Source organism: Bactrocera dorsalis, chromosome 3, assembly GCF_023373825.1.
Source record: "Bactrocera dorsalis isolate Fly_Bdor chromosome 3, ASM2337382v1, whole genome shotgun sequence".
Lineage (NCBI taxonomy): Eukaryota > Metazoa > Arthropoda > Insecta > Diptera > Tephritidae > Bactrocera > Bactrocera dorsalis.
The window spans coordinates 49,987,917-50,013,843 of record NC_064305.1 but is presented as its reverse complement, the minus strand read 5'-3'; the positions used below and the strand labels follow the sequence as shown (position 1 = coordinate 50,013,843).

The following is a 25,927-nucleotide window of genomic DNA, read 5'->3' as shown; positions in this document are numbered from 1 at the left end:
CTTTATTTAATAATAAAATCATATTTACTTAAACATAAGATTAAGTTTACTTCAGTATAAAAGTTATTAGTTAAAAAAGCATATTTGTAAAACTAAATTTAGAGACTTCAACTTAGAACTAATATATATAACTTAGAACTAATATTTACAACTTAATACTAATATGTCAAACTTAAAACTAATATTTACAACTTAAAACTAATATCCATTTTCATTTGTGAATGTTTGTCCCCGAAGCACCCGTGCTCTTCCGATGACATAGGCAATTTCGACTCGAGCTCCACGTAATGCTCATCCTCCAAGTCACCGGTGATGCGGCATCTTCTGGCATCTAGAAAATTAATATATAAAAATTAACTTCTGTTTTAAATTGGTAATGTAATACTGCGTTACTTACTTTGTTTGTTAGGGACTTTTAAATTGCAGTGAGACGGCTCTTAATGGCATCCAGCTTTTGGGTTATATCTGAAAAACATAAACATATTTTTTGAACACATGTATAGTAAAAAAAGAAAATTAAATAAGACAATAAATACACATTTAGGGTATTGATACTTGGTTACAAAATATTCAATCTTTTTATTTACATAAATGGTTGAAACAAACACAGCAACGAGACAAAATTAAATAATACAATGAAAATTCAGTTAAATGAATATGTAGGTAAATGTTCACTATAAAATATTCACTTATATTGATATCTTTTATTAATATTTACTTATATTGATGTTAACTTTTGATGATATTCATGATTTTGTATGCCTGCAATACAACGAACAACGAACAAAATTTGAACTCGTCATTGCACAATCTTTGTTTTTATCATTCTTGAAACTGCGCTTTTCGTTTTCTTCTTCTTGAAAAATTGAGTATTCGTCTCTCCTATTCTAGCTAGTTAACATTACAATATGTTTAGAATGTCGTTAGTTGTTCTCTATCTTACTTACGTATTCTCCCATGCAATTGAAAATCGCACAAAATGTAACAGTGTTAGTGAACAGCTGAAAATGTTTCAATGTGTTTGTGCAATCTGTTACCTCCGTCTTGCAGGGTAACGACAAAATATTGCTATCTGTTTGGGATAATGCAAGTAATATCATGTTCAGACCGACACTTATCGGCTGTTGAATGGTTTATCCTATTAATCCTATAAATTTATCAAGATTTCGCCATACAAAAATGACAGTTCAAAATCACTTCATCGAAGTGATATGAAACTGATCCACGCTAAATCTCTCGATACGGCTCTGATTTTGCGCCATCTACTTGTCAGCATTGCGAATCTATTACATTATGACAGCTGATTTAGACACTACAAAGAGAAAAAAATGTAAACAACCAATGAATCTAATTTCACCCGAAAATCGACTTAACAAATGAAAAATTGTGTCCATTATTTCCATTATATGGAAAATATTTAAAAGAATATGTCCTTTATTTCAAAATACTATATGATAATCTTTTCTTTTGATAAATATTAAGCGATGTGAATTCTTGTATTACAAAAACAGCTGTTTTTTCATCTTTCCAACGGCAGTGAGAACGGGCTGATTAGTGAAGGGCTTAAATGTAATCTAATCCCTTTAAATTTTTGGTCGGAACATAGAAGGGGGTTCTTTTCCAAGATTACAGATTGCAAAAATCCTATACCAAAATATTGTTACGAATTTACTCTTGCTAGTTTACTTTGTTAGGTTCGTATCTCTGGATTGACAAATAAAATCAACACTGTTTAATTTAATTCAACAACTCTTTATTTCACAACTCGTCTACACTATAGCAGTTTACTCTTAGCACTGATTGATTACGTTGGCGCTGCCACGGCTTATATAGCCACGCACTTCTCGCTGATGCCGACGTGTCCTTCTAGAATATCGCGTCTGGAAATTACCAGAACATACGGCTATACGGCGCCAGACGTAAGCAGACAGTCGCGGCGCCAGACTCAGCAATTGTTTACCTAGACAAGCAGACAGTGCGGCGCCAGATGTCTATTGTTTCGACAAGCAGACAGCCGTGGCGCCAGATGTCTACAACAAGACAAATGCTATTCCATATACCTACAGCTATTGTTCATAATCAGGGATGCATATAGCAATACAAATAAAACTTAATACTACTTTTTGTAACACTGCCCTCCACTAAAGCCTAATCGTCCCGATTAGGCACAAATCCTCTTGAACCAAATGGGGCGAGCCTCTCCAAATGTACTACTTTCATTTTACATCGTGCTTTTCCATTTCTTTGTATGCGGTATACCACGTCATTAAGTCGTTTCATCACCATATAGGGTCCTTCCCAGGCTGTCTGCAGTTTCGGGGACAAGCCTTTCTTTCGAAGTGGATTGTACAACAGGACCAGATCACCTTCTTCGAAACCTTTTGAATTTGCCGCTTGATCGAACCGGTCCTTCATCTAATTGCTCATCAGATGCGTATGCTGTCTTACCATTAGATGCAATTCATTCATTTCTTCCTTTAAGGCAGAACAATAATCTCCATCATTTCTTACAGCTGTCGGATTCGTTCCAAACTTAAGATCAGCAGGGAGTCGCAGATCAGATCCGAAAATAATCTTTGCTGGCGTGTAACCAGTTGTCTCGTGCTTCGCTGAACGATACGCCAGCAGGAACATCTGGATGCACTTGTCCCAATTCCGTTGATCTTTATCGACGATTTTCCGCAGATGTTCTTCGAGCGTTCGGTTGAATCTCTCTACCATCCCATCTGATTGTGGGTGTAACGCTGTTGTCCGTGTCTTGTGGATGCCCAATAATGTACAGACTTCTTGGAAAATGGAAGATTCGAAATTCCTGCCTTGATCTGAGTGTAATTCGACGGGCACTCCGAACCTTGTTATCCAATTTTCTACAAACGCTTCGGCTACTGTCTTCGCTTCTTGGTTTGGTAAGGCATATACTTCTGGCCATTTACTGAAATAGTCCATGACAACCAGTAGATATTTGTTTCCGGCCGTACTGGTTGGGAACGGACCTGCAACATCCATTGCGACTCGTTCAAATGGTGATCCCACGTTGTACTGTTGTAGCCTACCGCGACTTTTGGCTTTAGGACCTTTAGCTGCCATGCACTCTACGCAATTACTTATCCATTCTGCTATGGAATCTCGACAACCGATCCAGTAGAACCGTTGTTTAATCTTCTCTATAGTTTTTGTAATTCCAAGGTGCCCTCCACTAGGTCCATTGTGATATTCTTTCAATACTTTCGGGATCATGGACTTCGGTACTATGATCAGCAGACGAGACTGTTTGCCATCTTCGCTTTCCCAGGTACGATGAAGGTATCCATTAACGAGGTTTATGCTGTTCCATTGGGCCCAATATGCTTTTGCAGTTGGACTCTCGCTACTTATTTGTTCCTTTGGTGGTCGTACCCCATTTTCTTTGGCCATTACCAGCTTTGCAAGATCAGGGTCCTCCAGCTGATTGATTCTGATGCGGTGAGGAGTCCAATCATCTTCCGGTTCTATATTCAGTAATCGCACGTCGATTATACCTTCTTTTCCTTCTGATTTGGAGCAATGTTTACATTCCAGTGGACAAGGGCGACGTGATAATGCATCCGCATTTTTGTGGTGAATCCCCTTTCGATGTTCCGTTTCGAAGTCGTAATTCTGTAATCTTTCGATCCATCGTGCAATTTGGCCTTCCGGATTCTTAAACTGTAATAACCATTTTAATGCTGCATGATCAGTCCTCAGCAAGAATCGTTGTCCATACAAATACTTGTGGAAATGTTTTACACATTCCACCACAGCTAGTAGTTCTTTTCGCGTCACACAGTAGTTTTTCTCTGGTTTCCCGAGCACTCTGCTGTAATACCCAATTACTCTTTCTTGTCCGTCGATGAACTGAGACAGGACACCTCCAATTCCATAAGCGCTCGCATCTGTATCCAGGATGAATTTCTTTCCAGGTATTGGATAAGCTAACATCGGCGCCGTACAAAGTAGTTCTTTCAGCTGCTCAAATGCTTTTTCTTGTTCCAACTGCCATACAAATGGGCGATTCTTCTTGGTTAAATCATGTAAACTTCTAGCCACGTTCGCAAATCCAGGTACAAAACGGCGGTAATACGTGCATAAGCCAAGGAAGCTGCGGAGTTCATGTATGTTGGTGGGTCGAGGCCAATCTTTGACTGCTTTTATTTTTCCTTCCTCGGTGTGAATCCCCTCAGTTGACACTTTATGTCCTAGATATGTGACCTGCTTCTTCCGCAATGAACACTTTTTGGGATTCAAGCGTAATCCGGCTGATGCTATTCGCTGAAAGACTTCCTCTAGATTTTTCAGATGATCATCAAAACTTTTTCCCATGATGATAATGTCATCAAGATACACTAAACATGTCTTCCAGTTGAGTCCTTTTAACACATGTTCCATCAGTCGCTCGAACGTTGCAGGCGCATTACATAACCCAAATGGCATCACAGAGAATTCCCATAACCCGTCGCCCATACTGAAAGCGGTCTTTTCACGGTCACGTTCATCAATCTCGACTTGCCAATATCCACTTTGTAGATCTAATGTAGAAAACCATTTTGCTCCAGACAAGGTGTCTAAGGTATCGTCGATTCTCGGTAGAGGATAACTGTCTTTCTTTGTGACATCATTCAACTTCCTATAATCTACGCAGAAACGGGTGCTACCATCTTTCTTTTTAACTAAGACGATAGGTGAGCTCCATGGACTTATTGAAGGTTCGATTACACCGTTTTTGTGCATGTCTTCAATAATTTTGTTAGCATCCTCACGTTTTGCTAGTGGAACCCTACGCGGAGCTTGTCGGATTGGTTTAGCGTCTCCAGTATTTATGCGATGTTTGACAATGCCGGTTCTTCCTGTGTTTCCTTCGTTTGCAAATATGGATGCGTATTTTTCTAATAGTTTTTCTGCTTTTAATTTTTCATTTCCATGCAGTTCGTTCAGTAAATTATTTAGGAGTGTAGGACTTATCTGCTGTGGCTCAATAGTAGGCTTCTGTTCTGACCGTTCGCATCGTGCTATTGCACTTACATTCTGGCACTGTCCAATTACTGCTCCTTTCTTCAGCCTTATAGGCGTGTTGAATTCATTCACTACTCTGACCGGAATGGTGGCGTCTTCTCTAGTTTTCACAAGCGTTCTTCCTACCAATATGGGTGTATCTATTTTTGTTGGTTCCACAATCCACAACTCTTCAGTCCCACCTCCTCCATTCACTTTAGCCCATACAATCGCCTCAGATTTTGGTGGAATGCTCTGATTATCATCAACAATCACCCTCTTACTTTCAACGTTGGGCACATATCCGGTGTTTATAGGCATCTCCATGTTCTGGCAAAACAGCATTTGCTTGTTTAAATCCAAAGTAACCCCGTGATCAATCATGAAATCTACTCCCATTATAATTTCATCCGTGATTTCTGCTACGATGAAGGTGTGATTAACTTCCAGGGTACCAATCATCACTTCGCAAAACACTTTTCCCGCGACAGCTGCTTCCTCTCCGGTGGCCGTTCGAAGCTTGCAACCGACTAATGGTTCAACCGTTCCTCTTACCACATCCGGTCGGATAATTGAATGTGTGGCACCAGTATCCAAAGTAAGCGTTGACAGTCGTCCATTTACGATGCCATTGATAGTAAGATTGTTGTCATGGCGACCTATTTGTGATATTGAGATGGCGGGGCAAATAGTTGTGGGAACCAGCTCACGTCCCTTTGAACTGTTCCGTTTTAGTTTAACGACTTGTGAGATGTGGATGCCCCGTCCTCGTTATCTGTTGGTTGTTTCCGTTTTGATGGGTTTACTTTTATATTGCAATTTCGGGCAAAGTGACCCGCTTTTCCACAGTTGAAACATCTTCCTGTTGTATTTACTCGCGGTGCAGCAATTGTCTTCAGAGTCTTCAATATTTCTTCCATCAGCGCCGGTTGTTCCATTTCAACTCTTTGTACTTTGTGTGCTGGTTTACTTAGTAGGGAAGCTGTTTCCTGTGTGAGGGCGTGCGAAACCGTTTCAGCAAACGTTCTTTTTGGCAATGCATATGTGGCGCGTTTGGTGTCCACATCACGAATTCCATTTATGAAACATTGAATTTTTACCCTCTCAATGTATTCCACAGGTGCATCTGCATTTGCCAAATGAGCCAGTCGTTCGATTTCAGTTGCGAACTCTTGTAATGACTCGTTCATCTTCTGACCCCTATTTTGCAGTTCGATCTGGTATATTTGTTTCCGGTGCTCACTACCATATCGTCTTTCTATCGCACTCATCAATGCCTCATAGTTGTCCCGTTCACAGTCTGGAATAGTCTGAAGGATTTCTGCCGCAGGTCCTTTCAATGATACAAACAAGGACGCCACCTTGTCCGCTGCATTCCAATTATTGGCCATTGCTGTCTTTTCAAACTGAAGTTTGAAAATTTGAAATGGAATACTTCCATCGAATGTGGGTGCCTTCAATCTTTGATTATTTGTTGATGGTGCAGGGCCATGTAGTTGCAGTTCTCGCACACGATTATTCAGTTGAAGAAATTCTGATCTTAAATTTTCTTCGTCATTTTTTATTGTGCTTAATTCGTCTTCAAATTTTGAAAATTTCTCTTGCACTTGTGTATTATTTTCTGTAATCTGTTGTACCAAACGCTTTTCTAACTGCGTATTATTTTCAGTTATTTGTTGTGTAAGGCAAGACTCTAACTGTGATGTATTTTCAGCTATTTGCGTTATTTGCTGTGCCAGACGATTTTCTGCCTGCACTGCATTTTTTGCATTTTCGGCTATTTGCTGTGCCAGACGATTTTCTGTTTGCACTGCATTTTCTGTTATTTGTGATATATTTTCAGCTATTATTTGCTTAAAAGCCACTAACAGCATGTTCATGTCTCCACTTGATGATGTTCGTTGTTCTTCTACTTTTTCTTCTACCTTTGTAGAAGTTTCTGGCCCATCAAATTCGAACTCGTCCACATTAATTCCATCTGCTTCCATTGCTTCACGTAATCGTGCCTGCAGATCCGCCTTTTGCCCGCTTATCGGCAATTTACGCTCCTCCAGTTCCTTTTTCAATTGCTGAATTCTCAATTCTCCGAATTTAACCATCTTGAATTTGGATTATTTGACAATCCCACTTCTGACACCAATTGTTACGAATTTACTCTTGCTAGTTTACTTTGTTAGGTTCGTATCTCTGGATTGACAAATAAAATCAACACTGTTTAATTTAATTCAACAACTCTTTATTTCACAACTCGTCTACACTATAGCAGTTTACTCTTAGCACTGATTGATTACGTTGGCGCTGCCACGGCTTATATAGCCACGCACTTCTCGCTGATGCCGACGTGTCCTTCTAGAATATCGCGTCTGGAAATTACCAGAACATACGGCTATACGGCGCCAGACGTAAGCAGACAGTCGCGGCGCCAGACTCAGCAATTGTTTACCTAGACAAGCAGACAGTGCGGCGCCAGATGTCTATTGTTTCGACAAGCAGACAGCCGTGGCGCCAGATGTCTACAACAAGACAAATGCTATTCCATATACCTACAGCTATTGTTCATAATCAGGGATGCATATAGCAATACAAATAAAACTTAATACTACTTTTTGTAACAATATACAAGGGAACGAGAGCTCCCATTGCAGAATCTAGTGATATATGAACGGCTGATTCGGTCAATTTATTGTAAATGACTATTGTGAATGAGCGCAACTTCTGCATTTATTCTTAACAAAAAAACTGTATCAAATCTTTATAATTTAAATAGAAATTATGAGATCTATTTAAAATTTGCCTTCCTGAACAATTTAACGTTAAAATATGTCTTCATGCAAAATGACAGCTAAAACAGGGTTACAATTATATTTTTGCGTGACATTGCACGCAAATAAACATGGGTTTTGATCTGAAATATATTACAGCCATTGCAAATATTTGCGTGTGCTTGTTGTTGTGCCGTTGTATTAGGTGGAAAAATCTGCAATTCTTGCACTGTACAAGGACTCTGCAAGAGCAAGAGATTAATAAGTTAGATTGGAAGCATTTTGGATGTATGGCTCACACAATTAATTTAATCGTAACAGAAGGATTGCGCATTCCTGAAATGGAACAAGTAACTGATAAACAGAGATAATGAGATGTCCAACTCCTCTCTCACTGGAAGTGAGAGAACAATTGCTAAACGTCAAAACCACCTTAACTTTGACAGTTGACTGGATTGAGGAGGTTTTGACGTTTAGCAATTGGAAACGAGCGATGGCCAGACTGAAATCTTACCAAAAAAATATGAAAACGAAGGGATTTGGTGCCGCCGTTCAAGATGGCTAATAAAAATTTAAAACAATGAAAATCAAAGAAAATGCGAAATTTAAATATATTTCATGAAACGTTTTGTAATTTGAAGCATAATAGAATTAATTTTCTATTACAATTGATTAAAAACATTTATTAATTGAGAACTAACAGGCTTAATTCACCTTATTAAGTATTGAAAGATCGAAAGTCAGTTGTTTTAAAATACCATAAAATCATAAAAAAGGAATTAAGTAGTTTCGCCATATATTAAAAGTCCAATATATAATAATTTGCAATCGTAAATAATGTTGGGTATTTTAATTTAAAATGCCCAAAAATTCTTATTTTGTTCGATCTGGCCATAATGGAAAATGTTATAAAAAACGCTTATTTTGAGGCGCTCTCACACTGGAATAAGTTGGGCATCCCATTATCCCTGCTGATAAAGTTAGAGTAATAATTGCTCACTTCAAGAAAAGTACTTCAGCGAATGAAGTAGGGTTGTCGAAAAAATATCGATACATCGATATATCGATATAATTTTTTCAATATAAGGATATTTTTGAGCGATATTTATTGTTTCGATATATCGAGGTATCGATATAATATTATAAGTATTGAAAAGGTATAAAAACGATATTTTCATGATCAAAAAATTTTAAATCCTTTTTTATACTAACTGTTTAATCTAAACAAATACTCCTCTGCATTACTCCCACAAATTCATAAAGTAATAGAAGCTTAATGCAGAGGAATATCAACCGCCCCAACTTCACTCAACAGGCGAAAGAGGAGAAAAAGGACTGTGGGCACACTGTTCGTCAATTATTCTTCTTAGAAATTCACAGTTTCAACTGAATACTTAATTCGTAGTTTCTAGAAGCGTCACTTATTGTTCAGACGCCAAGAAGAGTGCAAGTGTTGAAAAATTAGCTTCAATAAATAATAAGTACAAGTGTTGGCTTTAATAAAAGTAATCTTCATTTTAACAACATAGGAGTGAAAAACAGTGAATACGGAAAACAACAGTGCGCCATCCGGACATGAAATAATTATGATAGATATTGCTGCAGCTTCAGCAAACTCTTTACTTTCAACTTCAACCAGTGATGGCATGCCCAGCGAACTAAAGCAATATCTATAGAATCCAACAAAATTCTGGTTTGATTGTCGTCATTTTACCCCAGTCCTTTCCGACATAGCTCTAAAGTATTTGATATCGCCTGCGTCCTCGGTTTCCTCGGAGAGAGTGGCATTTGCTGTGAATCTCGCAGAACAGAAGTCGGCTTACAGCCGAGCACGTAAATCAAAGAGTTTTTCTTACGTCTGTATCAGATAAGTATTGGTTTGATTAATAAATTATTAATGTTTTAATTGTTGTTCTTGATTTATTAAAAATTATGTCTATTGGTTAGTATTTATCTAGTAAGGTAAGATGATTAAAGTAGATTAGGCCAAATATTTTTTTTTCATATTGTTACGAATTTACTCTTGCTAATTTACTTTGTTAGGTTCGTATCTCTGGATTGACAAATAAAATCAACACTGTTTAATTTAATTCAACAACTCTTTATTTCACAACTCGTCTACACTATAACAGTTTACTCTTAGCACTGATTGATTACGTTGGCGCTGCCACGGCTTATATAGCCACGCACTTCTCGCTGATGCCGACGTGTCCTTCTAGAATATCGCGTCTGGAAATTACCAGAACATACGGCTATACGGCGCCAGACGCAAGCAGAAAGTCGCGGCGCCAGACGTCTAATGTTTCGACAAGCAGACAGCCGTGGCGCCAGATGTCTACAACAAGACAAATGTTATTCCATATACCTACAGCTATTGTTCATAATCAGGGATGCATATAGTAATACAAATACAACTTAATACTACTTTTGTAACACTGCCCTCCACTAAAGCCTAATCGTCCCGATTAGGCACAAATCCTCTTGAACCAAATGGGGCGAGCCTCTCCAAATGTACTACTTTCATTTTACATCGTGCTTTTCCATTTCTTTGTATGCGGTATACCACGTCATTAAGTCGTTTCATCACCATATAGGGTCCTTCCCAGGCTGTCTGCAGTTTCGGGGACAAGCCTTTCTTTCGAAGTGGATTGTACAACAGGACCAGATCACCTTCTTCAAAACCTTTTGAATTTGCCGCTTGATCGAACCGGTCCTTCATCTTATTGCTCATCAGATGCGTATGCTGTCTTACCATTAGATGCAATTCATTCATTTCTTCCTTTAAGGCAGAACAATAATCTCCATCATTTCTTACAGCTGTAGGATTCGTTCCAAACTTAAGATCAGCAGGGAGTCGCAGATCAGATCCGAAAATAATCTTTGCTGGCGTGTAACCAGTTGTCTCGTGCTTCGCTGAACGATACGCCAGCAGGAACATCTGGATGCACTTGTCCCAATTCCGTTGATCTTTATCAACGATTTTCCGCAGATGTTCTTCGAGCGTTCGGTTGAATCTCTCCACCATTCCATCTGATTGTGGATGTAACGCTGTTGTCCGTGTCTTGTGGATGCCCAATAATGTACAGACTTCTTGGAAAATGGAAGATTCGAAATTCCTGCCTTGATCTGAGTGTAATTCGACGGGCACTCCGAACCTTGTTATCCAATTTTCTACAAACGCTTCGGCTACTGTCTTCGCTTCTTGGTTTGATAAGGCATATACTTCTGGCCATTTACTGAAATAGTCCATGACAACCAGTAGATATTTGTTTCCGGCCGTACTGGTTGGAAACGGACCTGCAACATCCATTGCGACTCGTTCAAATGGTGATCCCACGTTGTACTGTTGTAGCCTACCGCGACTTTTGGCTTTAGGGCCTTTAGCTGCCATGCACTCTACGCAATTATTTATCCATTCTGCTATGGAATCTCGACAACCGATCCAGTAGAACCGTTGTTTAATCTTCTCTATAGTTTTTGTAATCCCAAGGTGCCCTCCACTAGGTCCATTGTGATATTCTTTCAATACTTTCGGGATCATGGACTTCGGTACTATGATAAGCAGACGAGACTGTTTGCCATCTTCGCTTTCCCAGGTACGATGAAGGTATCCATTAACGAGGTTTATGCTGTTCCATTGGGCCCAATATGCTTTTGCCGTTGGACTCTCGCTACTTATTTGTTCCTTTGGTGGTCGTACCCCATTTTCTTTGGCTATTATCAGCTTTGCAAGATCAGGGTCCTCCAGCTGATTGATTCTGATGCGGTGAGGAGTCCAATCATCTTCAGGTTCTATATTCAGTAATCGCACGTCGATTATACCTTCTTTTCCTTCTGATTTGGAGCAATGTTTACATTCCAGTGGACAAGGGCGACGTGATAATGCATCCGCATTTTTGTGGTGAATCCCCTTTCGATGTTCCGTTTCGAAGTCGTAATTCTGTAATCTTTCGATCCATCGTGCAATTTGGCCTTCCGGATTCCTAAACTGTAATAACCATTTTAATGCTGCATGATCAGTCCTCAGCAAGAATCGTTGTCCATACAAATACTTGTGGAAATGTTTTACACATTCCACCACAGCTAGTAGTTCTTTTCGCGTCACACAGTAGTTTTTCTCTGGTTTCCCGAGCACTCTGCTGTAATACCCAATTACTCTTTCTTGTCCGTCGATGAGCTGAGACAGGACACCTCCAATTCCATAAGCGCTCGCATCTGTATCCAGGATGAATTTCTTTCCAGGTATTGGATAAGCCAACATCGGCGCCGTACAAAGTAGTTCTTTAAGCTGCTCAAACGCTTTTTCTTGTTCCAACTGCCATACAAACGGGCGATTCTTCTTTGTTAAATCATGTAAACTTCTAGCCACGTTCACAAATCCAGGTACAAAACGGCGGTAATACGTGCATAAGCCGAGGAAGCTGCGGAGTTCATGTATGTTGGTGGGTTGAGGCCAATCTTTAACTGCTTTTATTTTTCCCTCCTCGGTGTGAATCCCCTCAGTTGACACTTTATGTCCGAGATATGTGACCTGCTTCTTCCATAATGAACACTTTTTGGGATTCAAGCGTAATCCGGCTGATGCTATTCGCTGAAAGACTTCCTCTAGATTTTTCAGATGATCATCAAAACTTTTTCCCATGATGATAATGTCATCAAGATACACCAAACATGTCTTCCAGTTGAGTCCTTTTAACACATGTTCCATCAGTCGCTCGAACGTTGCAGGCGCATTACATAACCCAAATGGCATCACCGAGAATTCCCATAACCCGTCGCCCATACTGAAAGCGGTCTTTTCACGGTCACGTTCATCAATCTCGACTTGCCAATATCCACTTTGTAGATCTAATGTAGAAAACCATTTCGCTCCAGACAAGGTGTCTAATGTATCGTCGATTCTTGGTAGAGGATAACTGTCTTTCTTTGTGACATCATTCAACTTCCTATAATCTACGCAGAAACGGGTGCTACCATCTTTCTTTTTAACTAAGACGATAGGTGAGCTCCATGGACTTATTGAAGGTTCGATTACACCGTTTTTGTGCATGTCTTCAATAATTTTGTTAGCATCCTCACGTTTTGCTAGTGGAACCCTACGCGGAGATTGTCGGATTGGTTTAGCGTCTCCAGTATTTATGCGATGTTTGACAATGCCGGTTCTTCCTGTGTTGTTTCCTTCGTTTGCAAATATGGATGCGTATTTTTCTAATAGTTTTTCTGCTTTTAATTTTTCATTTCCATGCACCTCATTCAGCAAATTGTTTAGGAGTGTAGGACTTATCTGCTGTGGCTCAATAGTAGGCTTCTGTTGTGACCGTTCGCATCGTGCTATTGCACTTATATTATGGCACTGTCCAATTACTGCTCCTTTCTTCAGACTTATAGGCGTGTTGAATTCATTCACTACTCTGACCGGAATGGTGGCGTCTTCTCTAGTTTTCACAAGCGTTCTTCCTACCAATATGGGTGTATCTATTTTTGTTGGTTCCACAATCCACAACTCTTCAGTCCCACCTCCTCCATTCACTTTAGCCCATACAATCGCCTCAGATTTTGGTGGAATACTCTGATTATCATCAACAATCACCCTCTTACTTTCAACGTTGGTCACATATCCGGTGTTTATAGGCATCTCCATGTTCTGGCAAAACAGCATTTGCTTGTTTAAATCCAAAGTAACCCCGTGATCAATCATGAAATCTACTCCCATTATAATTTCATCCGTGATTTCTGCTACGATGAAGGTGTGATTAACTTCCAGGGTACCAATCATCACTTCGCAAAACACTTTTCCCGCGACAGCTGCTTCCTCTCCGGTGGCCGTTCGAAGCTTGCAACCGACTAATGGTTCAACCGTTCCTCTTACCACATCCGGTCGGATAATTGAATGTGTGGCACCAGTATCCAAAGTAAGCGTTGACAGTCGTCCATTTACGATACCGTTGATAGTAAGATTGTTGTCATGGCGACCTATTTGTGATATCGAGATGGTGGGGCAAATAGTTGTGGGAACCAGCTCACGCCCCTTTGAACTGTTCCGTTTTAGTTTAACGACTTGTGAGATGTGGATGCTCCGTCCTCGTTATCTGTTGGTTGTTTCCGTTTTGATGGGTTTACTTTTATATTGCAATTTCGGGCAAAGTGACCCGCTTTTCCACAGTTGAAACATCTGCCTGTTGTATTTACTCGCGGTGCAGCAATTGTCTTCAGAGTCTTCAATATTTCCTCCATCAGCGCCGGTTGTTCCATTTCAACCCTTTGTACTTTGGGTGCTGGTTTACTTAGTAGGGAAGCTGTTTCCTGTGTGAGGGCGTGCGAAACCGTTTCAGCAAACGTTCTTTTTGGCATTGCATATGTGGCGCGTTTGGTGTCCACATCACGAATTCCATTTATGAAACATTGAATTTTTACCCTCTCAATGTAATCCACAGGTGCATCTGCATTTGCCAAATGAGCCAGTCGTTCTATTTCAGTTGCGAACTCTTGCAATGACTCGTTCATCTTCTGACCCCTATTTTGCAGTTCGATCTGGTATATTTGTTTCCGGTGCTCACTACCATAACGTCTTTCTATTGCACTCATCAATGCCTCATAGTTGTCCCGTTCACAGTCTGGAATAGTCTGAAGGATTTCTGCTGCCGGTCCTTTCAATGATACAAACAAGGACGCCACTTTGTCCGCTGCATTCCAGTTATTGGCCGTTGCTGTCTTTTCAAACTGAAGTTTGAAAATTTGAAATGGAATACTTCCATCGAATGTGGGTGCCTTCAATCTTTGATTATTTGTTGATGGTGCAGGGCCATGCAGTTGCAGTTCTCGCACACGATTACTTAATTGAAGAACTTCTGCTTTTAAATTTTCTTCGTCATTTTTTAAAGTGCTTAATTCGTCTTCAAATTTTGAAAATTTCTCTTGCACTTGTTTTTGTAGTTGTGTAGTATTTTCCGTGATCTGTTGTACCAAACGATGTTGTTGTGTAAGGCGAGACTCTAACTGTGATGTATTTTCAGCTATTTGCTGTGCCAGACGATTTTCGGTTTGCACTGCATTGTCTGCTATTTGTGATGTATTTTCAGCTATTTGCTGTGCCAGACGATTTTCTGTTTGCACTGCATTCTCTGCCATTTGCTTAATAGCCACTAACAGCATGTTCATGTCCACACTTGATGATGTTCGTTGTTCTTCTACTTTTTCTTCTACCTTTGTAGAAGTTTCTGGGCCATCAAATTCGAATTCGTCGACATTAATTCCATCCGCTTCCATTGCTTCACGTAATCGTGCCTGCAGATCCGCCTTTTGCCCGCTTATCGGCAAATTACGCCCCTCCAGTTCCTTTTTTAATTGCTGAATTCTCAATTCTCCGAATTTAACCATTTTGAATTTGGATTATTTGACAATCCCACTTCTGACACCAATTGTTACGAATTTACTCTTGCTAGTTTACTTTGTTAGGTTCGTATCTCTGGATTGACAAATAAAATCAACACTGTTTAATTTAATTCAACAACTCTTTATTTCACAACTCGTCTACACTATAACAGTTTACTCTTAGCACTGATTGATTACGTTGGCGCTGCCACGGCTTATATAGCCACGCACTTCTCGCTGATGCCGACGTGTCCTTCTAGAATATCGCGTCTGGAAATTACCAGAACATACGGCTATACGGCGCCAGACGCAAGCAGAAAGTCGCGGCGCCAGACGTCTAATGTTTCGACAAGCAGACAGCCGTGGCGCCAGATGTCTACAACAAGACAAATGTTATTCCATATACCTACAGCTATTGTTCATAATCAGGGATGCATATAGTAATACAAATACAACTTAATACTACTTTTGTAACAATATTGTCCCTTACGCTCCGTCTCGACAGGATAAAATATATGTCTTACTAACTGTCAAATCTATTGCTATTGCCATTGCCAAATCTGTATGTGGGCATTTGTTATCATAACATAATCATTTGCGCAAAGGCGCAGGGTAGGTAGGTTCGAGCTGATGTAGCGTATTTGAGCTCTTGAAAAATTTATTTTATCATATTGCGAAATGCCGTCGGGTAGGTAGCTGATGTAGCGCATGTTTTGAGCTCTTGAACTGTTTAAATATTTTATGAGGAAAATAAAAAAAGATAAAGATCCTTTACAAATGTATTACTGGGACAAATAAAATAATAAGAAAAGGGTAAAGATCCTTTGCTCACAAATGTATTTCTTGGAAAAATAAGATAATAAGAAAAGGATGAAGATCCCTTTTTTACAAATGTATTTCTGAGAAAATAAGAATTCATATTTTTGGACTACTATATAATAATTCTGGCATAAATTTTATATACCAATTAAAATAATAAATTTAAATTGAGAAATGATTATTTATGCTTGTATAAGTTGATTAAATTTAAGACTTCGCTCATTCCATAATTTTTCTGTAAATTAACAATATTAAACTAAATATTAATTTTTTGAGAAAATGTTATTTTGAACATGTACTTTATTTTTATAACATAACACAATCGTCTTAATATTCGATCTTCTAAATTTCATATTACCGAAATGAAAATGCCGTCGGCATATGTGTAAATGGGATATGTTGCCTCTTCGAAATTTTCATAGAAATGAAAACTGCGCTGTCAAACTGCTGAAGTGACAGCTTATTGCTTACAATATATGGTAAACTAATTAGTTTGTCATATATTGTAAGAAATAAGCAATATGGAGTCTCCACAGGCAATAGGCAGGGAAAACCAGTTAGTAAGACATAGATTTTATCCTGTCGAGACGGCCCGTTATTATAGCTGTAGGTATATGGAATAGCATTTGTCTTGTTGTAGACATCTGGCGCCGCGGCTGTCTGCTTGTTTAAACAATAGACATCTGGCGCCGCAGCTGTCTGCTTGTCTACTTAAACAATTACTGAGTCTGGCGCCGTGGCTGTCTGCTTGTCTAAACAATAGCTGCATTTGGCGCCGTATAGCATTATGTTCTTATAATTTCCAGACGCAATATTCTAGAAGGACACGTCGGCATTAGCGAGGAGTGCGTGGCTATATAAGCCGTGGCAGCGCCAACGTAATCAACCAGTGCTAAGAGTAAACTGCTATAGTGTAGACGAGTTGTAAAATAAAGAGATTTTGTTGAATTGAATTAAACGGCTTTTGGTTTTATTTGTCACTCCAGAGATACGAACCTAGTAAAGCAAACTAGCAAGGAGCAAATTCGCAACAATATCATACCGATATATCGATATTTTTAAATAAAAGTATCAATGTCGATATTGATATATTCAAAAATGACCGATACAATATATATCGATACTTTATTCTATTTCCGACGTCCCTAGAATGAAGCGTTTTTCGGAGTTGGAGGAAGCAGTGAAATGTACTTTGGTAATTATAAACAAAAATGTAGGTACCTATATTAACCAGCGACGATTGGGCGATTGTTGCTGCTTTGTGAAAAATTTGCATACCATTTAGAGAAGCTACAGTAAGCATTAGTGGTGAAACATATTGCACGGGTTTGCTGGTGATACCAATCGCAAATGGTCTATTACATGTGTGTAGACACTTGCGAACTGAAATATTTTCAAACACCATACAAAAAGTGATTGAAATTATTTTAAATGGAATTAGGGAACGTTTTAGCAGTTTACAACACAGCGATACACTTACGGTAGCTACTTTTCTCGACACCAGATTCAAATTAGTGGCGTTGGCTGATGAATCGGCAGCACGTAACACAAAAAAAAATTATAAAACGTCATCTAATAGAAATGCAAAGGGAAGAAATAGAATTTAAGACTGAAAGAACAGAAGAAAATATAGAAAACTCAGTATCAACATGGAGTTCTTTCGATAAATACTCTAATGAACATAAACCACATAGTAACGTAGAAGCCATATGAAATTCAGTGGTATTTGGAAGATGGGCTGGTTTTCCGTAGTAGCAATCCATTTCATTGGTGGCTTGAAAATAAATACAGATACCCTAAAATGGCAGTATTATCAATGGTATTTATGTGTTTTGGCCTCCTCCGTTCCTTGCGAGAGAATTTTTTCCAAAGCGGGGCGAACTGTAAGTGATCGTCGGTCAAGATTAAGCGAAAGGAATACTGAAATATTGTTGTTTTTTAATACAAATGGAAAATATTTATAAACATAATGCTTTGGCCGTCTTTTCCATTTGATATAATTATTTTTAACACTATTTAATTTTATCTTTTATGTAGGTTTGTGTATATTTCATATTTGCTGATTTTCTAAAACTGAATTTACTATTTTAATTTAGGTTTATTCTAATAAATATGTACATTGCACGTAAATGAAAAAGGAAAGAATTTTCTTCTACTTTTTTCTCTTATTGTCCTTTGTCTGTTACAATATTTATTACAGTCACAGTTTAAAATCAATGCTACTACAAAGTCAAAGTCACAAGTAGCAGTGTTTCTTAAAAGTCACAACATCGCCTATCGCTACTAGCAGTCAATGTACGCAATTGCGATCAACTCAAATCTGCCACCAATAGTAATAGATTCACAGACTGGTTCAATAAGAAAAACTTAAAGATATAGTTAATGGCGTTATTAGAAGATCGTGGATTCCACGAATACCAGGCAACAATTCGACATACATATGTTGTTAGATTTGGATGAGTCTTACCGTGCGATTCTGTAACGTGAGACAGTCTCTAAATTTGAGATTTCAAGTTAGAGACAATTTTTGAGACTTGAGACGATTTTGCTATTCTGTAAGTGATAGTCACAAAATCTATTACATTTCATCATTCAGAGATGTTTTTACACTTGAATGAAAATAATTATGTCGATAACAAAAATTAAATTTTCTTTAACATAGTCAAAGAATATAATTATAAATAAAAATGGAATTTTTGTTCACCTTGTTTCATAATATTTCTGAAATTTATGTAAAATTGATTTATTTTTAACCTTTTCGTGTTTGAGCTGCTTACAACATATAAAAAAACGACAATCGTTTGAGAGAAAATATTTGAGAGATTTCTTGTGAGGCATAATTTGTGAGGCTATTCTTGCTCAAACCTCATAAGAAAAAAGCTTAAAAAAGCTTAAAAAAAGTCACCACGTGAGGTAAAAAGCTTTTTGCTGTCAAACAGCTTTTTTAATAAAAATAAGCATACAAAAATGGACAATCAGCATATGTAAGTAATTTTGCATATTGTAATAATACATATATATACATACAATAATTTCATATATATAATAATTAAATAAGTAATAATAAAAATGTAAAAAAATAAAAAAATGAAATAAAATAAAATGAATTATTTAAACATACATATGTAGATGTCTTTTTATTCATTCTTAGAGGAAGTAAAATGTACAGTGACAGTAAGTAACTTACATATATGTATATATGTATATATTTATTTTTACGGAGGATTGGCTCATAGAGAGCATCGTATAACTATTACCAACGCATTTTTGGTAAGAGCCATGCCCGTAAAAATACAAACACGCCAGGAAACGCAGATAAAAGATATATTCGACTTCTACATATACAAAGAACAGTTCCTCTATGCTCAAATATTTTTTAAAAAATGCAAAATATTGATTTAAAACAAAACAAACACAGATGTTTTCTATTATGATGGCTGCTTTCACACGTCACAGATATTTGTGGTAATAGTGAGCATTTGAGCTTTCGAATTTTCGCCAGAATAAGGTAACCCTCACTACTGCGAGAAACATCACTGTAGTGAGGTTGGTGACTTTTGTGAGGGCATGAGAATAGGGCTGTAAGATAAAACAGGAAAATAGTTCTTTACAGTTCGTACTTAAGTTATGCTTAAGATGCTGAGAATGGGAGACTTAAGCTCTAGTTATGCATGCTTGACTCAACTCAGCTTCGAAAAAGGTGACTTGTGAAACGTAACTGCAATTATACTGTTACGAGTTTACTGCTTGCTAGTTTACTTTGTTAGGTTCGTATCTCTGGATTGACAAATAAAATCAACACTGTTTAATTTAATTCAACAACTCTTTATTTCACAACTCGTCTACACTATAGCAGTTTACTCTTAGCACTGATTGATTACGTTGGCGCTGCCACGGCTTATATAGCCACGCACTTCTCGCTGATGCCGACGTGTCCTTCTAGAATATCACGTCTGGAAATTACCAGAACATACGGCTATACGGCGCCAGACTCAGCAATTGTTTAACTAGACAAGCAGACAGTGCGGCGCCAGATGTCTATTGTTTCGACAAGCAGACAGCCGTGGCGCCAGATGTCTACAACAAGACAAATGCTATTCCATATACCTACAGCTATTGTTCATAATCAGGGATGCATATAGCAATACAAATAAAACTTAATACTACTTTTTGTAACAATACTAAACACAGCGCGTAGAAATCAGCTGTTCTTGAATGTTGAGAGAGCACACAAATGTGACATTTTACTTGATATGTGAAGCTTGTGAAAATTTAATCAATATTAAAACAAATTGGTTTGCCGAATATATTAACTTTAATAATGGATAGTGATTTATTCCATGAACTATTATATTTAAATATTCTTCGCCTTCAAAGGAGAAAAGTATTAAGAAGGCGTAAACGCAGCTGGTCCGTTCATCCAGCAAATCAGTATAGAAACCCAAATTGTTTCTTCTGGAAGAACTTTTTAAAATTAAAAGAAGACGACCAAAAACTATTTGCTTTAACACGGATGAATCGGCCAGTATACAACCTTCTTTTAAATATTATTAGTCCGTTTTTAAAAAAACCAAAACAACAAATTGGCGTCGAGGAGCGAGTGGTTATAACTTTAATGTAAGTAAAACAATCCTTGAAGTACATATATTCATTTAATTGTATTCTCATTTATTTTTTAGGTACCTCGCTTATGGAACACCTTTTCAGATCATAGCCTCGATGCATAAATTAGGGAAAACAACAGTGCGGAATATCGTACTTGAAACGTGTGAAATATTTTGGTTACACCTGTGCCCGACATACCTTAGCGGGCCAACTACCGCACAATATAAAGACATTGCTGCAAATTTTTTAGAACTGTGGAATATACCCAACTGTGTCGGAGCAATTGACGGGAAGCATATAGCTATTATTCGTCCACAAAATTCAGGCTCGTTATTTTATAACTATAAAGAGTTTTATAGTATAGTTTTAATGGCATCCTGCGACGCTAGGTATACTCGTACGTTCACCTCTGCCAGTATTGGTAGCTATGGCGGACAAAGTGACGGAGGTATTTTAAAAGATTTGCAATATTTCAATATTTACTTATTTTTATTTTATTTCAAGGTGTCTTTCAGCAAACTAAATTTGGTCAAGCACTCTTGGAAAACAAATTGCCACTACCACCAAGAGCTCCATTATGGAATGAATCCTCAACAGATTTTCCACATTTTTTTGTGGCCGACGCAGCGTTCCCATTGAAGGAAAACTTAATGCGACCTTACCCCGGTGCACAGCTGCCACGAAACAAAGCAATTTTCAATTACCGGTTATCCCGAGCACGTAGAGTAATCGAAAATAGCTTTGGTATTTTAAATGCTCGATGGCGTGTTCTACGAAAGGTAATAGACTTTAGCCCAAAGAACTGCGAAACAATTGTGTTAACCTGCTTGGTTCTTCACAATTTTGTAATGTTCAATGACCATGATTGTTGGTATTGTCCAGATACATTTGTAGACACAGACACCGCAGACCATGGAATATTGGAGGGAGAATGGCGTGAAGATTTAGAGAGTGTTGGAGGTGCATTAAATTCAATAAGTACAACTCGACGCAATGCATCTAGTTTCGCATTCCGTGTAAGGGATTTTTTGGCAGATTATTTTATAAATCAGGGAGCGGTTTCATTTCAAGAAGATCGTATTTAATGTATAGCAATGTTTGTGTATTTTATACATTTGAAATATATACATATTTTATGTATAAAATTGTAATCTAAGTACCTTTATACTATACTTTTTGTTACGTTAACTTTTTTGTGATATTTTATTAAACCATGGATATATCTATAAATATTGTTTTATTTACTGAAAAATGGTAATTACATATCTGTATTAGGAAGATTACACAGGCATATGGCAAATGAATTCTGTAAAGTAATGCTTCTAACGAAAACATATATATTTTATTTACCGACAATATATCATGATTATGACGGTATGTAATTAGTAAATAAGGCATAGGCCGTATAATCACAAGTACATACTTTAGGCAAAATAGGATAAGTTTTCCCTATCAAAACTCTATCATTCTTTAAAAATATTTGGTGAATGTTTTTTGCAACTACACAATGACAACAACCTTCCAATCATTAATCACTACCAACATAGCACACAATAAATAAAAGACATACAAAATTAAAGAGTTATAAAAACAAATTATTTTATTTTTTCAAAAACATTCTTAAAACCCTTTTGAACATTCTTAAAACTATTTAAAAAAAATAATATTTTAAAAATTTTAAAACTATTTTTGAAAAATGAGATACATTGTTGTTTCTTATGTCTAGGTAACAAGCCTTTTAAACATTTTAAAACTATTTTTGAAAAATGAGGTACATTGTTGTTTCTTATGTCTAGGTAACAAGCGTTTTAAACATTTTAAAACTATTTTTGAAAAATGAGGTACATTGTTGTTTCTTATGTCTAGGTAACAAGCGTTTCAAACATTTTTACATATTAATTCAATATATGTATAAAACAACAAACAAATGATTTAAAAATAAAAAAAAAAATTATTCGGGTTCCGAGTTAATAGCTGTGGCAGTGTAGTACGCGAACACACTTGTGGCAGTGTAGTGCGCGAACACACCTGTGGCAATGTAGTACGCGAACACACCTATCAGCCAAGGGCAGCACCATCAATTCGATGGTTTGGCAGCACTTATTATTTTATGTATCTGCATCGCAGTTAGCAGAACTGTCATTATTCTATCGTCGTACAAAGATCACGCCATTCTTTCGCGCATAGTCAACTAGAACACGCCATTTTACCAAATAAAGAATTTTACCTTAACCAAGAAGTTGAAACACGTGTTTTTATTCTAACTAAAGAAGATCTATACTGGTTACACCAACCCGAAGATCCATACTGGTGACCCCGACGTGACTGGTTGTGGCAGTGTAGTACGCGAACACACTTGTGGCAGTGTAGTGCGCGAACACACCTGTGGCAATGTAGTACGCGAACACACCTATCAGCCAAGGGCAGCACCATCAATTCGATGGTTTGGCAGCACTTATTATTTTATGTATCTGCATCGCAGTTAGCAGAACTGTCATTATTCAATCGTCGTACAAAGATCACGCCATTCTTTCGCGCATAGTCAACTAGAACACGCCATTTTACCAAATAAAGAATTTTACCTTAACCAAGAAGTTGAAACACGTGTTTTTATTCTAACTAAAGAAGATCTATACTGGTTACACCAACCCGACGATCCATATAGCAAATAACGAATTTTTTAAAACTTGTATTGCTTTCATTTGCTTTACCTCGCTCATACCGTTCATGATAGAGGTCAACGACCTCACGGCCTCGCTGCAATTGCTCCTCTCTGCACACATGCTTTTGTATAGCTCGCACGCTTCTTTGAAACAGCTGTCGTCGTCGCTGTTTGTTTTCTTGACTCTTTTCCGGATCGGAGTTGAAGTCGACAACTCCGAAGGCGACGATAAAATAGTCGGAGAACTTTCAAAACTAAATGGCTCCAACAGCTCCTGCGAATACATATCTTCTAAAATGTTTGTGGTGCAGCGATTTCTGTAAAAGGGAAATAAATATTTAATACGTATAAAATATTAAAAAAAAGATTAACTTACGGTCTGGGCTGTATATATAGTTTTAAAAAGCTCATATTATCGGTGTTACTCGCCCCACTTCCTGATGGTGACTCCATTTTCCTTACTTCCCTACTGAATCTCTCCCTTAGAGTCAGCCACCTCTTCGAACATTGCTCATCTGTAAAATAAACCCAACATAAACTATTAAATTCTACCTCTATATATACATATATACAAAATATATTAAAATCTAATAAATAATAATAACAATTACTTACCAGTAGCACCTAGCTCCTTTGCCACGCTTACCCACGCAGCCTTCTTCTTGCCCGGCACCCGGTAGCCTACGCAGGCCTTGTTATACAAAATTTCCCGCGCACGCACTTCTTCTATTAATTTTTCATCATTCATTGTGATTATTTCGATTATTTATTTCTGGCAAATTAAATTTAGAAAATTAAAAGAGACGATTAAAATGAAATGATGAAAATGAAATGAAGCGTGCTATGTAAAAAAGCGAGGGAAAGAACCGAGCTGACACTCTCTGAAATGTCAAAATAAAGGGAGAGAGCAAAGATGCCACTCTCTGAAATGTCAACGTAACTTGAAATTCTAAATTCAACAGACTTTCAAGTCAAGTCAAGCGTTCGGTAATCAAATACATGCAAGGCTCATTAAACAGATCTTTTATGTGACAGTTCTCAAGTCTGGCTAGGTCAAGTCAAGCATGCATAACTGGAGCTTTAAGCAGGGCTTAAGTGACAGCAGATTTTTGTTTTGAATTGTTTTGAAATTTCAATTATTTGTCAAAAGAATAATAATGAGAAATAAGGAATTATTTTTTGTGAAAAAATATGGAATCGGATTGGGTGAAATTCGGGTTCTTTTGATGTTGTTATCCATTTTCGATATAACTTTCCTCGCAAATTTATGTATTGTCTGTTGTAATTTAAATATTTCAAACATATTTTTATGGATGCGTTTGTGAAACAGACGTTACCCATAACGTTGCCATATATCATAATAAAATAAAAACGACCACTCAGTCTGCAACAATGCTTAGCTAAGATTTTATTTGGGCACAACATAAGTATGGACTGTGAACCCGAGCATTAGTGTTTTTATGCACTTTTAGACTAGCCCTGACAGACGAGCAAAATTAATGAGCATTAAGTTGCTTAATGCGCATTGAAATTTTATGGTAACAGACTGGAGGATGGAGTCATGTGTAGAAGTTCACGCAAGTGAGGAAAGTTCTCTGATCGCCATTCACTTGGGAGTGGCCAGAAACGATTCATTTACATATGACTCAAGCAGCTCACGACTTCCGGTCTTTGACCAAGTATCCTCTGGGTAGCCTAAGAACATCCGTTTGAAGGCGAGCTAAAGTGAGAAGGCGAAATATTCCCTACCTAGGGTTGTGCGCTGGGTTTGGGACCCGCCACGTAAAAAAACACCCCCAATGAAAACCAACAATCAGCCTCGGATGAGAGACCCCTCTTTCGATGACGACCATGGCAAACGAAATAAGGACTACGAATTGAGTGCACGCACCTGAAATGTCCGGTCCCTTAAGTGGAAAGGTGCCGCTGCTCAGCTGGTTGATGTCCTCGTGAAAAAAAAGGCTGACATCACCGCCGTCCAAGAAATGACAAGTAGGTCCTTGTGACATTTACTACAGTGGCCATATAAAGGAGCGCAAGTTTGGTGTTGGATTCGTGGTGGGAGAGAGACTCCGTCGCCGAGTACTATCATTCACTCCGGAGAATGAACGTCTAGCCACAATCCGCATCAAAGCGAGGTTCTTCAACATATCGCTGATTTGCACCTACGCTCCGACGGAAGAGAAGGACGATGTGACCAAAGATGCTTTTTATGAGTGCTTGGAGCGCACTTATGAGAGATGCCACCGCCACAATGTCAAAATCGTGCTTGGCGACTTCAACGCCAAGGTGGGCAAAGAAGGTATCTTTGGCACTACGGTCGGTAAATTCAGCCTCCACAGGGGTAATGCTCGAAAATTCTACGAAAAGATGCGGCGACTTACAGAAGGTTTCAAGACCGGAGCATACTCTTGTAGAACCCCCCAAGGTGATCTAGCCACCGATGCCCAGAGCATACTTAAATTATGGAGGGAACACTTCTCCAGCCTGCTGAATGGCAGTGAACGCACAACACCAAGAGAAGGCGAACCCGATACCCCTATCGATGACGATGGAGCAGACATTCCATTGCCCGACCATGAAGAAGTTCGAATAGCAATTACCCGCCTGAAAAAACAACAAAGCGGCAGGGGCCGATGTATTGCCGGCCGAGCTATTCAAACACGGCGGCGAAGAGCTGATAAGGTGCATGCATCAGCTT

General features: G+C 38.2%; 3 protein-coding genes across 5 annotated transcripts in view; 1 reads left to right on the top strand and 2 right to left on the bottom strand.

The window, feature by feature from the left end:
* Window positions 1–2,155, bottom strand: part of LOC125777130 (uncharacterized) — a 55,725-nt gene extending 53,570 nt beyond the window's left edge. Inside the window, exon 1 of the mRNA XM_049451348.1 lies at window positions 2,061–2,155. The gene's annotated coding sequence lies outside the window, so the exon portion shown is untranslated. The remainder of the gene's footprint in view (window positions 1–2,060) is intronic.
* LOC125777173 (uncharacterized) lies at window positions 53–24,043 on the bottom strand. Of its 2 annotated transcripts, XM_049451442.1 has the most exons (5): window positions 23,842–24,043; window positions 23,603–23,741; window positions 23,276–23,543; window positions 398–465; window positions 53–331 (listed from the first exon to the last, which is right to left on the bottom strand). In XM_049451442.1, the coding sequence occupies exons 1-4, from the start codon at window positions 23,972–23,974 to the stop codon at window positions 460–462; spliced, it is 546 nt and encodes a 181-aa protein (XP_049307399.1). In that variant the 5' UTR covers window positions 23,975–24,043; the 3' UTR covers window positions 53–331; window positions 398–459. The 2 variants fall into 2 exon arrangements, with proteins under 2 accessions (XP_049307399.1, XP_049307398.1); XM_049451441.1 differs by lacking the exons at window positions 53–331; window positions 398–465 and having other exon boundaries at window positions 22,184–23,543.
* On the top strand, window positions 20,187–21,772 carry LOC125777134 (uncharacterized). 2 transcript variants are annotated; one of them, XM_049451359.1, is made up of 4 exons: window positions 20,187–20,576; window positions 20,639–21,012; window positions 21,069–21,343; window positions 21,447–21,595. In XM_049451359.1, the coding sequence occupies exons 1-4, from the start codon at window positions 20,281–20,283 to the stop codon at window positions 21,456–21,458; spliced, it is 957 nt and encodes a 318-aa protein (XP_049307316.1). In that variant the 5' UTR covers window positions 20,187–20,280; the 3' UTR covers window positions 21,459–21,595. The 2 variants fall into 2 exon arrangements, with proteins under 2 accessions (XP_049307316.1, XP_049307315.1); XM_049451358.1 differs by having other exon boundaries at window positions 20,190–20,576; window positions 21,069–21,772.
* Window positions 24,044–25,927: the final 1,884 nt, after the last annotated feature.